Raw genomic sequence first — 13772 nt, 5'->3', positions numbered from 1 at the left:
GTGTACACCACTACAGCGGCTCCTTCGAGCGGCAGCACTTCATTATTCAAAGCAATTACTTTTGGGCAGTTGAGGTTTCATCCGAGGTCCATGAGTGTGAGGAACCAAATGAGAGTATCACAGGAAGCCTTCGTTGATTGTGAAGGATCACGAGAGCTTGGGGAGACTTTGACAGCTATCTGGCTTTAAATCTTTCTAATCTCACTCAGGAAGAAACCTAAATAATCATTTTTACAATAATGCTAATGAAATGCAGTCATAATAAATTGCAGACAATTATTGAATATCCCTGCTTTATCTTTAGTGTGAAAAGAAACCAATGTTTTCAGTGACCCATTTATTAATGACATAATAATAAACACATTATTATCACCCTGAGCGTGAAGCATCCTGGTTTATTTCATGTCTGAACACCCCTCTCATCAACATATTCATGTCCTCGCTGTGCAGCTTTGATGTTATTCTTTATCACCCAGCGTAATAAAATCATAGCCCCTTTGTTACCAAACTATATAGTGGCTATAAAACACTACTGTTACTGCGCTTAGCTAACCCCCCCCCCCCTACCAGCACACACACACTGACATGTTTGAAACATTCGGATGATTATCAACCTCTCTGACCTCTCTAACCTTAAGTTAGGACTAAGTAACGTTAACGCTAACAGGTGACTACATTTGAAAAGTTTCCTGCGAGAGACCCCCCCGGCAGACAAATGGAAAGAGCCCAAGAAGGCAAAAAACAAGGCCAGCGTAAATGTAGAGCAATGCTCCGGTTCTCACCCCGTCCCCCCCCCCCCCCTCCGGCAGGTGACTCAGGCGAGACTACACGATGCGGCGGGCGTATGTGCTCCGCCACGGGGCGAAGCTTAAGGGAGCGCCCGGTCCCGTTAGTGTGGCTACGGTTGTTACCAACGGGCCCAGCTGAGGTAATTTGCATAGTTTATGACTCTAGGTAAAAGAGTACAGAAACACGATAGGTAGAAGAGAGGTGTGGGTGGGTGTGTGTGTGTGTGTGTGTGGGCGGGCGTGTGTGTGTGTTTTGCGTGAGAGAGAGAGACAGAGACAGAGAGAGAGAGAGAGAGACAGACAGTAAAGAGCGTGTCCCTTATGCGTGACTCATAAGGGCCGGCAGTTAAAAGCGGTCAAATCCATCTTCAGGCCCTAAGATGTGCTGATGGGTGGGAAGTAAACAGCTCGGAGGTAGGTTGATTTTGACATTTAGTTTCCTCTGTTACGACACGTGTTTTGTAGCCAGTGCTTCTGTGCTGCTGACTCTCGTCTGCTCTTGTTGTTGTTGTTGTTGTCGTCGCTTGCTCTCTGCTCCCAAGGCTGGGCTCCGGCCCGGGAGTCCGTACACCGCGTCCGTGTTTTTCTGCGTTCGCCTTCTAGCAAGTAGATCAAAACCTTTTCCTTGACATCTGCTCGGAACGTAACAAATAAATCCAGTTTTTAATTGTTACTTCTGTTGTAGTTGACAGCACATGAAGGACTTCAGACATGCTCTCATTCCAACAACTTTGTCTGCTTAGTCGAAAGGGTAAAGACCTGCGCTTACTCCAATACTAATGATTAACAAGGAGCCCAGACACATGTAACAGGTAGTAAAGAGACATATATAACCGCTTTACTGTGCTGTTTACTGTTTAGTTTTGAATGACATTTCTTCATAATTCCCTAAGTGCTAGAGTGCATCCCATCGTTTTTTATTTATTTATTTATTTATAATTTTCATTTGTTCATAATGAATGAGTAATTAGCTGCTAAAAGTGATTGACAGGTCGCCCGGGGAAACGCAGTTAGCAGAGACGGGAGCTGTTTCGTCTCTTGAACTAATTACGTGTAATGACAGACCTGGTATCCGTGGTATCATTTTGACAGACTCTAATATCACAGCTTCACGTCTTTGTAATTAAAGGTAGTTTGGCAATAAAACGATTGAATTAGAGACAGGCAGGGACACACAAAATGTGGTCAGAGGTGCGTTTTTCGAATTATTTCTATCATGGATTATGTGGATGTTGGTGATTCCACCCATTATACTTGATAGTATCAGTAGTGAATGGACATTTTGCTACAGTGAGATGCTTTCCAGCTGTTTAATGACTGCAGAAAACCTTTCATTGTTGGACAAAGTTGTCTTTCTCTCCTATTTTTATCCGAAAACTGCAGGTATCAGTTTGAAGGATCTTTTACACCATATTATCCGCATAACATGTCCCTCTCTAGAACATTTAGTCAGTTCACATTATCTTTGTACAATGAACTAAAGCAGCAGGATGATGAGGGTTCACGCTGGTGATTAAATTGTACATCAATTAAATAATCAGCATGATCATGCTGATGTTAAGCAAAAAACCAACTGCGCTCTTGTAAAACAACCTGAATATAACATCCAAAAGGGAAAAATGTTCACGCTCAACATAGCGTATGACCTGAAATTATTAAAAAAACAAAAACAAATATGTCCTTGCCTCGACTTTGTCAGAGTAGTGTGACATCCTGCTGTGGTGAGGCGTGTGATAGAGACGAGTTAGAAAGACAAAAAAAAAAGACAGAGTGAAGGAGCACAGGGACCACTACGCCCTTCATAAGGCCGTAGCTGCCCCCCCCCCCACCCCCCCTCCCCCCCATGCTGCATGGAGAGTATCCACTTCCTCTTTTCAATCATTTTAGGGGCTGAAATGACGCACTTTGCTGTCCCCGTTCCCCAAAACACCCGACGTGCATCAGCACGTGCGTTTTCTCTTCTTTGTCTCGCTACATTGTCTAATGTAGTCGAACTAATGATACCGTGAAAAAAAAGCTGATGGCGGCGCCTGATGGCCACACTCTTGTGTAAAGACAAGTCCGAAAAGGACTTCCGTTATTGTCTCTGCTCCTAGTTGGAGATTAAAATCATGATCTGGGAAGCACTCTTCACAGTGTGTGGTTTTTGTTCTCTGTGTGTTCATTGTGTTTGCTTCTTTTTCTTTAACTCTGCGTCTGCAATGCAAATCGCAATCATATCTTTGCTTGTTACTTCTTATCTGTTCCTTAGATGTGGAATTGCACATGTGCAATTCCCCCCCCCCCCCACACACACAATCACACACACCGTCCTTTACAGATGCGTCTCTTTTCTCGGAAACCAACGCGTTTTGCATGCACATATTTTAGACTGTAGTTTATAGTTTGAGGTTATTCTTAGAAATGTTGTTTACCCTTCATGCTTGACATGATTTCAGCGTGGAGGAGGTACACCAGGCTGTCCTTGTCTTACGCACTTCACGTTTCAAAAGATGAGGCTTGAAAGCAGCGGACACTCGATCATCCAATCGTTTCATGGAGCCGAGAGTCCTCGCGCACACTCCCGCACTTCCTTCATGGCGTCTTTGTGGAGACCCAGGCCAAGTTTTCCCTTGGACAATTCCGTAATCACCATCTCATTCCAACGATAGGATGAAGGTGAAACTAAATAGTGAATAGTAGTCCAGAAGACATGCTAGGAATTGACGTGGTAGTGTTAAATTAAACCTACAGTATCCCCGCCGGATGTAGTCTGACAGCTGATTGACGGGTTTTATAGTATGAATTACCACAGGTGGCTTTTACAATGCGTCACACCTCACCATTATTCCACTGTAGATTATTAAACCTACATGAGTGTCCGCTGCATGTGACCATGTGACCATGTGAAAGTGAGGGATCCTCAACTTTCCCATGACGGTAAATAAAACATCCATGAAGTAGCAGTAAATAATGTAAACACACAGAGGGAAGATGGAAGCTGTACACAACGAGGAAATGGAGCGTTAAAAGGTGGCACTTTGTCAGGACTACCCTGCGGCTAAAAAGCCCATCGCTAACTGACCCCCCCCCCTCTGCACACATACTCAAGTCTCTGCAGAGCATCCGTTTTTTCCGTGCTTTTAACACAGCCAGGTGGCATACTTTGGCCTAGTAAACATTCAAATTAAACGTGTTTAATCATAAAAGCCTTTTCAGTGTGTTTAAAAGCCGTCCTCACATTTGTTTGTAGTCGAACTTGTTAACATTCTCTGAAAGGCCGTTGCATTGAGGTAAAAACTCATTTTCAAGACCTGGCCAATTTATCTTTCGTACCAATCATACAATACTTCTGCTGCCCGTATCATTTGTTTCAAATGGTATTTTTTTCTTAAGTTAAATGCATAGATTTAACCTACAAAACATCACATAATACAAACCGTGATGAAACGTGGATAATACTTTACTGGAACACATTTTGAACGGTGACTATTGAATTGTTAAAACGTCCCCTTGTATAGTTATATTTAAAAACACGTAACATTCCTGTGATAATACCTGGGACCTTTTTGACTGACCGATGTAGGAGATGCAGTTAAGAACAGACATTGTCACCAGTAGAGTTTTTTTTTAATTTGTTATAAAGGTCAGACTTGATGTAACGGCATAAAAATGCCACAGTAGATCCATTTGTTTATTATCTGTGTAATCATTGTACAGTGTGTAATAAAACCTGTGATAAAAGGTTTACGGCAATCTTTGGCAGTTTCTCGTTATGTTGTTTCTTTTAGTTTGCTCTAGACTTTTCATTTTATTTTCTGAGAATTTGTTGTGGTTAATAATTCAACAAAGCGCCCAGTTTTCAAAGCATTGCCCACCTTTTAAGATGAACAGCGGTTTTAGGTTTTGCCTAATATTTTGTTTGTACACCATATATTAAGCGAAACAACCATAAAAAAACATGAAAAAAATATTCCTTCATTCGTACTGCGCAACCTCCAGGTGAGCCATGGCCCCGTCCTGAGATATTCTGAGTTTAGGTGATAATAATTCTTAGAACAGGTGCTGAACCGTAAGCCCCGTGGCCTGGGGAAGTGGATGATTAGTGGCACTCCCCGAAGATGCATTGCTCCTCTGTACTAAAACCAAACTCTGCCTTTTATTCCCTGCAGGGTTTATTAAGTGGGCCAGTTTCCATAGCGACGCTTTGGCAGGATATTGCCAGGATAAGCCGTAATGGGTCTCCTGACGCAGTTCACTCTGCTCCTGTGGAAGAACTTCACTCTCCGGAAGAGACAAAAGGTACACAACCCCCTTTGCAAATCCACGTATATCTGCTAAGATTGGTCAGCCACGGAGGGAAAGTGAGTATACGGTCCCAGAATTGTGTTATCAAGGGCAACTAAGTTATTCATGAGAGGGGAAGTAATAGGAGGGATTTACAACGAAAATGGTCTCCTATAGAAGTAAGCCGCCTTTTAGCTCTCCCACCAGAGAAAAAGAACAATCTCACCTTAATGCCAACCAATTCGGAGTGCCACTTTCAATTTTGGGAGATGCGTCTCTTGTGCACGTTATGTCACATCGCTGGTGTTTTAGTCCTATCGGAGCCGGTCTTTGGCAGAAGAGGAGCGGGACGCCGAGTGGCAATCGTTGGAGGCTTCAGTTGAAGGGCAAACGCTCCTTCTTCTGGCCAAGGCCCGTCCTCGGCGTGGTAACCCAAAGTGTTTGTGTGATTAATACGCCTGTCAATATTTTGTTGTGAACTAGGGCTTTTGTCATGACTACTTTTACACCGATCACGAATATTTTGTGGCCTAACAGCGGCTGCTGCCGAGGCTTAATCCTGTGAGGCGTTGTCCCTTTGCCCCGGCTGGTTCCCGTAACCTGCCAGTCATTTCTTCCTAATCACATAACAAGCACTGGCCTACACATGATGACCCAGTGTTATATCCGATGCATTTCATTGCCTCTCATGTCCTCCACAATGGCACGAGGTCACATGCCGGGGGAAGATAACAGTTGCACGATGTGTCGCAACTGCATTTCAAGGTCAAAACGAGTTGTCACGGAGGCTTTTTATTCGTCTTACGCGTCGTTCTGGGGCAGATGTAACGCGTCCCTTTGATTTGCGTTGTTGCAGTGATGATAGGAGTTACATCCACCCACTTGTTTTGGAAGGGGGTTCCAGCACAGCAGTGTGCCTGTTGCCAAAGTAGAACAAAGGACATCGTAACACAAAAAAAAAAAATCTACTTTCATCAAAGTTCATACTTTCTTGGAAAAAACCTCAAGGCAAAGTCATTTGCAGTTTTACAACTTTGATTCTGTGAAACATTCCCCTCGTCAATTTTGTCAACCGGCAGAAAGAACTTTCCTTTTTATATAAGGGAGAAATGTGCAGCTGCGTTCCCCCTCGAATATGTAAGGGGACAGTAGTGGTTTTGTGCATGGAATGTAGGATTTTGGCCAATGTCAACATGAAATATTGGCATTACACAAAACCAGAGGGAGTTAGCAAGGACAATGGTGTTTCTGGAGGGCTCGTGGAGGTTAATGACCAATTATATGAATGCTTCACCAAGCATTTTAAGATTTTATAACAGGCATGAAACCGATTTTATGGTCCACTATTCCACATAATTTCATAGGAGGAGATTATCTACTCACAAAGACACAAGTGTCCAATGGTAAATGCCTGGGGAGCCAGACATTGAGAAAGTCCCCATGATCTCTGTGTCCCGTTACCATTTCTATTCTTTGAAATACATTATGATAATTCACCCTCTCAGCAGAACTACATCCTCTTTGACACACAGACGGGGGGGAAGGGCACAATTCAAAGAATCTTTTTAGTTTCTTTGAAATTTATGCATTTTTTCTGTTCTGTAATTCATCGACAACATCATAGACACGGCCTTTTGCTTACACTAAATATACGCGTCTCCAACCCCCATCCCTTATTCCCATTCCTTTCTCTTTAATTTATGACGTTGCCATGGCGCTGTGACATTACATGCAATATGTGTTTTTGTATTTCCTCACCTCTGCCTGCCCTCCAGTTTAATTATCAAGGCAGCAGCGGCAGCGTGGATGGCTCCTCTTATTATGTGCTAATGTGCGTCATCATATGTACGATGACCGTTGCCATAGCAAGGCCGCAGGGCTAACCGGAGCTTTCTAGTTGATTCCTCGAAGCAAGTCGCTCCGCCCGAGACGCCGAAAAAAGAAATGGATTGAGCGTGCCGGCGGACCGGGTCAGCGGGAGGAGGGAGGGAGGCTCAGTGAAATGAAAGGGGATGTGGAGCGATGGCGTGTCTGCGGATGCGTAGGAAAAGCCGCGGTGGCAGGCGGCGTCGGGTTGAAGACAGAAGGAAGGAAGGATGAGCGCGCGGCATTGTAATATCTCACTGGAAGTTGTCGGCTGTCTGATATTACTTCTTGCTGAATTATGAAGTGACACTACCGTTTTACCATTGTCACCTGGCCCGTCTTCTTTCAAAGGTGCACATTACCGTGACTTATGTATAAAAGAACTCGACTACTTCAGAGTCTGCACAGTAAAAACAATGATCCAGATAATCATGGGAGTGTGGTAAATGAGGAAGCCTTGACGTGAGTGTGTGTGTGTGTGTGTGTGTGTGTGTGTGTGTGTGTGTATACCTCATAACTCTAAGGTAGTCTCACTTTGCCTCTAGAACGCGCCTTAAGGCCAACTGAGCAGGGAAAAAATGAGAAACAACTCCGTGAAGGAGTAAAGCCTCGAGGTCATCAATTTCTCTCTCCACCCATCCCCCGAGGTTGGAATAAAACGCCCGCCATGTCACATGGGCCTCTATTTCCTGGCAGGTATTGAAGGGGTTTTATTAAAGCAAGGAAGTGGTTGGTGTTCTTCATCCAGAAGAGGATTAAATGTGTGGTGCAGACGCGAGGGAGAGTGTGTGTGTGATAGCTTTGGCTTGTGGAGTCACACGCCAAGGTTTCTCCCTCAACCCAGTAAAGTGCTCTGAGTAAAAGCAAGACCAACAGCATAACATCTGGACTATGGCTTGCGCAGCTACATTGTAGACTCACAGGCACAGACACAAGCCCGTGAGGTCATCTTAGTCGATCATTAACCATTCCTCAACGGCCGTGACTCATCATTTTCCGTTTGCCTTTTAAATAATAGTCCACCCGCCTTTGCTTTCAGATTTGCTTTGTTTTCACGTGTAATGTCACGTTTCACTTATGAAAATACAATGCAAATGCTTTCATCCTAAACGTGTTCCAATGATGTGTTTCCAGAAGGTTATGAAAATGAGTCCACTTTGTTCGTGCAGGTGCGGCTGGTCGTTGAAGTGGTGTGGCCTCTGTTCCTCTTCATCATACTGGTGTGGGTGCGGTCCACCAATACGCCCGTCTTTAAAGGCCAATGTAAGACCAAGTCTAGTAATGTAATGGTGCACTCAAAAGCTTTAGAACCAGCTCTCAGATCCAAACCTGTTTTCTCGATCTATAGATCTATATACATTATTTTACATGTAATTTAGCCGACGCTTTCATCTAAAGCGACTTACAATAAGTGCATTTCCACCATAAAGATACAAACTCAGAAGAACAAGTAAGAAGAAAGTACAATTTCGTCAAATAAGCAGTTTAAAACATGTTATAGAAAAGTGCCATTATGAGTACAATTTAAGTACATAGTATATAGATCTCTCCTCGATGGTAACATTCCTAAATCCATACATCAAAGCATCAATGTGTTAACAAGAGATCTGACTGGAGGAATCCTGAAAAGTATTCATCCATTTTTCCGGCAGGCCACTTCCCGAATAAAGCCATGCCGTCGGCTGGCGTGCTTCCCTGGCTTCAAGGAATGATGTGTAACATCGACAATCCCTGTTTGAGCGACCCGACGCCGGGGGAGACGCCGGGACAAGTCAACAACTTCAACGACTCCATGTACGTACTGCCATGTGCCCTTTTCGTCTTCTCGCCTTCCAAGGTGCCGTACATTAGGATGGAGATGAATGTCTTGTCAATGATTTCCGATTTGATCGAAGACGTGACATTTACAGGCCGTTTGCGATCTTTTGTTTTTCTTTTGTCCTCCTGCTTAACAAAGAGTTTCAAGGATGTTGATAGAGCTGCAAAGCCTCCTAGGGAACGGATCCATTCTCAGCAGGGCTCGGTTTCTGGCAGAGGACCTCGACCAGTGGGATTCAGTGCTGGCAAAGGCAAACCCTGGCAACGGTAAGCTAATTCTCTGGATCCACCGACCTCAAAACGGTGGCACGATTCATCGAGATAACCTGGTTTTAAGGTTCAAACACAACCGTCAAAGTCATCGAAAAAGCAACAAGGTCAACATAGACATCGGTGCGTTTCGATGTGCGCGTTGTTTCGCAAAAGTACAAAAATCACGTCTCAGCAACAATCACTCTGCAACGTCTTTGTTAAGTACTCTCCATCAAGGAAAGTATCCCCTTCATGTCGATGACAAGTTAGAGGATTTGTTATTCCCCTTTATCCCTCAAAAACAATAGCGCATGATTATTTATGATGCAATTTGCTGTGCAGACTGACAGATCGTTTGTCTTGATAAGTTGCTGCTTTGCATTAGGCTCATTTACCCTGATGATATTCAGATTTTCATACGCCACCTAATTTGCAAAGAGACAAGGGGGGGGGTGGGGGGGAGGTGGCGCCGCTGTTCAGCAAGCGGCTTGAGGGCCATTTGCATTTTGGTTGGGGTCGCTGGCTTGTAATATACGAGATTAAATCCATCAAAGATCTAAGCCCGGCCATAATTAATGGGATTCACTGTCGGGAGGCAAGAGCACAAAAGGTCATGGACAAGAATGGGGAATGGAGTACTATCAAAAGACCGGGATGGCAAAGGGGATTGTGTTGTCCTTTTTTTTTTAGTTTTTACCCTGGGTTGATTAAAAGACTCGGGTGGTCATTTAAATCCGAACGGCAAGCGTGTTCGGGAGGAGCTCAGAGCACGTTTTTTTCTTCCCCCTAATCTAACCCGGTCCACCCCACCGCCCTGATGCTCCGGCAGGCATGAGGGGCATAATAATATATCCGCTCAGTTGGTCGCATCAAACAGCATAATTAACTCAAAACAAATCTGAATGATTGTTATTTTTACAAGACATTTATCCTAATTGAACCTTGAATAACCCTGCATGAGTCACTCCCTCCCCTCACCTTGACAATCGACTGAGCTGAATGCATTACACTGGCGAAAGGGCTAATTTAATTAAATTGCGTAACCCCCTTCGTTATCTCAACAGCACGAGCAGGAGTCCCAGAGAGAAGAAAACACATGTTGAATAGATGCGGTTTCTGCATGGGTGTGTGGAGATATTTTAGTGGCATCCCTGCGACGTTATGGCACTGTGAGGGGGGGGCGTAACAAAGCGCCGTCTGTTTTTTAACCTATATCATTTAAACCCTGCTTGTCCGTAGCAGCTATTCGGTGAACTCTGCGGTACGTGTTAAGCAACAAATTGTCCCCTCTTAACCACTCATTCGACTCAAGTGCTCAACCTCTACTTGCACCAATGAGGAGTTTAATTGCAACAGTCATCGTGAAAGCGGCGTTTAAACTTGAATAACTCCGACTGTAAAGCCACTTCTGACAACTTGTAAAACTAAACCAGATCAGAAGGCAGCCGAGAACTTTAATTACACCTATTTGATGGACGTCTTATAGGGGCATTGTTCATGTAATTTACAATATTATGTTCTCGGCAACTGCAGTGGTAGGGATTTTTGTAGTCGTGGGCTTTAGTTTGGACCTTTTTCCTTTCATTGACGGAGAGGCCGAGAATAGAGGGTTGGCTGCAAAATATCTGCAGTGCAGATGGCGAGTAGGAACGATTTATGGCTTAAACTATATGACGACACAAATCGTGTGAAATGGAAGCACACGCATTTCCCTTTTCGATGTTTCAACCGCTTACCAGTTGTCGGCATTACAGCATCAACATCAACTGCACCGCTGTACACTACATTTTGTATTGGTAATGCTTCTGCTTCTCTGTGTTTTAAGCTCAACCGGTGATCCTGAGGAGTGTCCTCAGAGACAATGAAACTTTCTCCACACATCTAAAAGAAAATTTGTCGATGCCGCCAGCGGTGGTCCAAAGCCTCATGAATGCTGAGATTAAACTCAATCCAGTGAGTATCCTTTCGCCACACCGGTCGCATGATGAAACGGCAAGCATCCTCCAATAGGAATGCCAGCTGCTTTGAGACCGCATTTTCCTCCTGTAAATAAAATAATTTTTGTGTTAAATATTGCATTCCAAATATTCAAAGGATCAAATGTGCCAGGAATGTTTTCTTGCGTGTTATAAATGTAAAATAGCACTGCCAAGGACTGCTTTTGAGACATCTATGCAAGTCATAATCAAAGCAAACTCTAACATTTACTTGATTAAAACAAGTTGTTTGAGGCTGGCTACAGAAGGTAAATTGGAATTAAATTAAGTCCCAACAGCAATAAAAATATCTCTGAATGTTCCCCAATTGGTACCACGATGTGTAATATTAGTTCGGCTGCAAATTTTGCTTCACTCACATTGACAAGACTGCTTAGTTACAGTGCGCAGTGATTAAAAGAACCTTACTGTATAAGTATAAAGGCATTCTGATGGCAAAATGTACCATCTGGCCAGAAAGCAAAAGCTCCTGTGAGTCATTGTCTGTCATGTATCCTGTCTTTCTTGGTGTCAATGTGTCTTTACTCATAGATGAGCAAAGACCAAATAAGGCTAATAAGTTCATTTCAAAACAATCACTTCTATCTGATTTTGAAGCGTGCTGTAGCATGCCCTCTGCTTGCTCGTGTGAAATATGTTGCTCTGATGCAAAGTCCCCTTGTTAGTCAACTTCCACCAAATTTGGGTTCTTTCTTTTTTCAGACGACGGGCCTCCCGAGACCAGGCGACCTGAGGAGCGTCCTGTGCGAGGGGACGGATCTGGATGAGTATATCCAATTTAGCAGCCAAGCCCAAAAGGAGGCTTTTCAAAATGTCAGCTGCTCCCGCGATCCGCAGCAGCTGATTAACGCCCAGCAAGTGTTCCAGCGGAACCTGGATGGGAGGAAAGTGCTTTCTGCGGTGAGCTGTCTTCCATACCAAGGAGGGACCTCGCAACTTTTGAAGTTGATGAGACGTGGAGTCCTGCGTGGCGACTCGCACACAATTAGTCTCAGTTTGACAAACTTTTAAGAGTGAATGCATCCGGGAGCTTTACATTAATTGGCCCGACTAGTCATACAGATCATAATCTCTATGCACGAAAAGCCGTATTTCCTGCTCTGTGAGGTCACCAACATTTGACATGCTTATGAATTGCAATGTCTGAGCTAAGGCGGGTAATATTAAATATGTAAATCTGAAACTTTTGTTGAGGAATTACTGGTGAGAATGCATACATGAGGGATTTTAAAGTCAACCTGGTGATACTTAAGCTACGGTGTGAGGCTTTTTTCAACATTTGTGTGGGAACTGCACCTTTCTAGGCATTTCCCAAGACTTACATTTGAGAGGTGCATGGTGTTGCTAGGAGATGCACTGTCGGCTCCCTTTGTCAGCGCGGCGCAGCTCTGTGAAGCCCTCGAACATTGGCCCCCGTGCTTGAAGCAATACAAGAAGGCATTTCAGCGTGTCCTTGCTGGCACATACTGAATGTGTCGCTATTTGTTAGTGCCCATTTGTTAGTTAACAGAATGCTTAACTCTGACCAGTAATCTGTCCGTTTTCAACATTTCACATTTGATGTGACGATTCTGTCCCACTGGTAGTATTAGAGGCGGATATAGTTGAGGCAGTAAACATCCCAATCCATCGGTGATTGAGAGACATTGTGTGTTTTCGCAATGTTGTGCTGAATACCTTTGCATTTAATATTTGCAGACACAATTGGATTGAAAAAAATGTAACGCTAGAGTCATGTTTTTTGTATGGAGGCATAAACGTCACTGCACACGGTCATTTTCGCCATGGATATTCTATCAATAGTAAGATTAGACTCCACAGCTAGATACCTTTTTTAAAGGCTTTTGACATCATTGAGTCTGCTCTAACTGGAATTCTCGCAGGGCTCGCAGTAATTTGAAAGGCAATGATTTTTTTGTGACGGACAATTAAGTCACCAATTTAAAAGTCAAATGTTATTCTTTTCTTGTTCTGTGACTTACATAGAAAAGAAAGTAGCTTTCAAAGGTAAAACTCGCCTTCTGCATCCAATTAAAGAGAGAACCTAGAGGCACCACGTTGTTACTGTACCATTATGTTAATTTATTTTTTGTGTGGAATAAATCACTTTTTAGGCCCATAGGGTCAAAACATTTAAAAAGCTCATCGGCAGTGATTTTACTAGAACGCATGCAATCAGGTGGGAGTTATTTCTTGGAACCAATTCTTTTAAATCTCCAAGTTCCCTTTTGGGATGATAAGAGATTGCACTTTTCTCTGAGCTTATCTTATGGAGAAAATATATGGGACAGCAAATCCAATAAATAAGTGATAAGGAAGAAAGTTTGTAGGAGAGAGCATTTGAACAATTTAAGCCCACAGGCATTTTCAGATGCAGGAAAAAAAAAAAAGCCCATACAAGATATGGCGGACGGGCTCTTCAGCGCCGCCAGCAAATGGATGGAAAAGAACATCAAGCCCTCGCTCTCAAAGCTGGACGTCGCTGAGTGATTGTGATAGCAACAACAGTAACATAAAGGATAGGACCAGGGAAGAAGTCCGGGTTTATCAGTGGGGTCGCTCGCGAGAGGCAGAGGGGGATTTAGACAGTGGTTCCACCACTCGGGTTCAATGGCAATCATTTCAACGACACAATGCAGATGGGAACAATGGAAAAAAAAAAAAAAAACACATTAGAATGTAATTTGAATGTCAAGTTTACCATCAAAACACTTGTGGCTGTTTCATTTTTGTTTGATTGCCTTCTCTAATCTGGCAGCAGGTTGGCAATAGAAACCCCTGACGC

The 13772-nt window shown here is 43.6% G+C and overlaps 1 protein-coding gene across 1 annotated transcript in view; it reads left to right on the top strand.

The window, feature by feature from the left end:
- Positions 1-1073: 1073 nt before the first annotated feature.
- The window catches only part of LOC119222665 (phospholipid-transporting ATPase ABCA1-like), a 111427-nt gene continuing 98728 nt past the window's right edge, over positions 1074-13772 (top strand). The window contains exons 1-7 of the mRNA XM_037479473.2: positions 1074-1202; positions 4940-5069; positions 8090-8183; positions 8573-8714; positions 8878-9005; positions 10816-10943; positions 11690-11887. Coding sequence (XP_037335370.2) covers positions 5004-5069; positions 8090-8183; positions 8573-8714; positions 8878-9005; positions 10816-10943; positions 11690-11887 — 756 coding nt within the window. The 5' untranslated portion in view covers positions 1074-1202; positions 4940-5003. The remainder of the gene's footprint in view (positions 1203-4939; positions 5070-8089; positions 8184-8572; positions 8715-8877; positions 9006-10815; positions 10944-11689; positions 11888-13772) is intronic.

Source organism: Pungitius pungitius, chromosome 1, assembly GCF_949316345.1.
Source record: "Pungitius pungitius chromosome 1, fPunPun2.1, whole genome shotgun sequence".
Taxonomy (NCBI): Eukaryota; Metazoa; Chordata; class Actinopteri; order Perciformes; family Gasterosteidae; genus Pungitius; species Pungitius pungitius.
The sequence above is the reverse complement of the archived record's forward strand: the minus strand, read 5'-3'. Positions and strand labels throughout refer to the sequence as shown.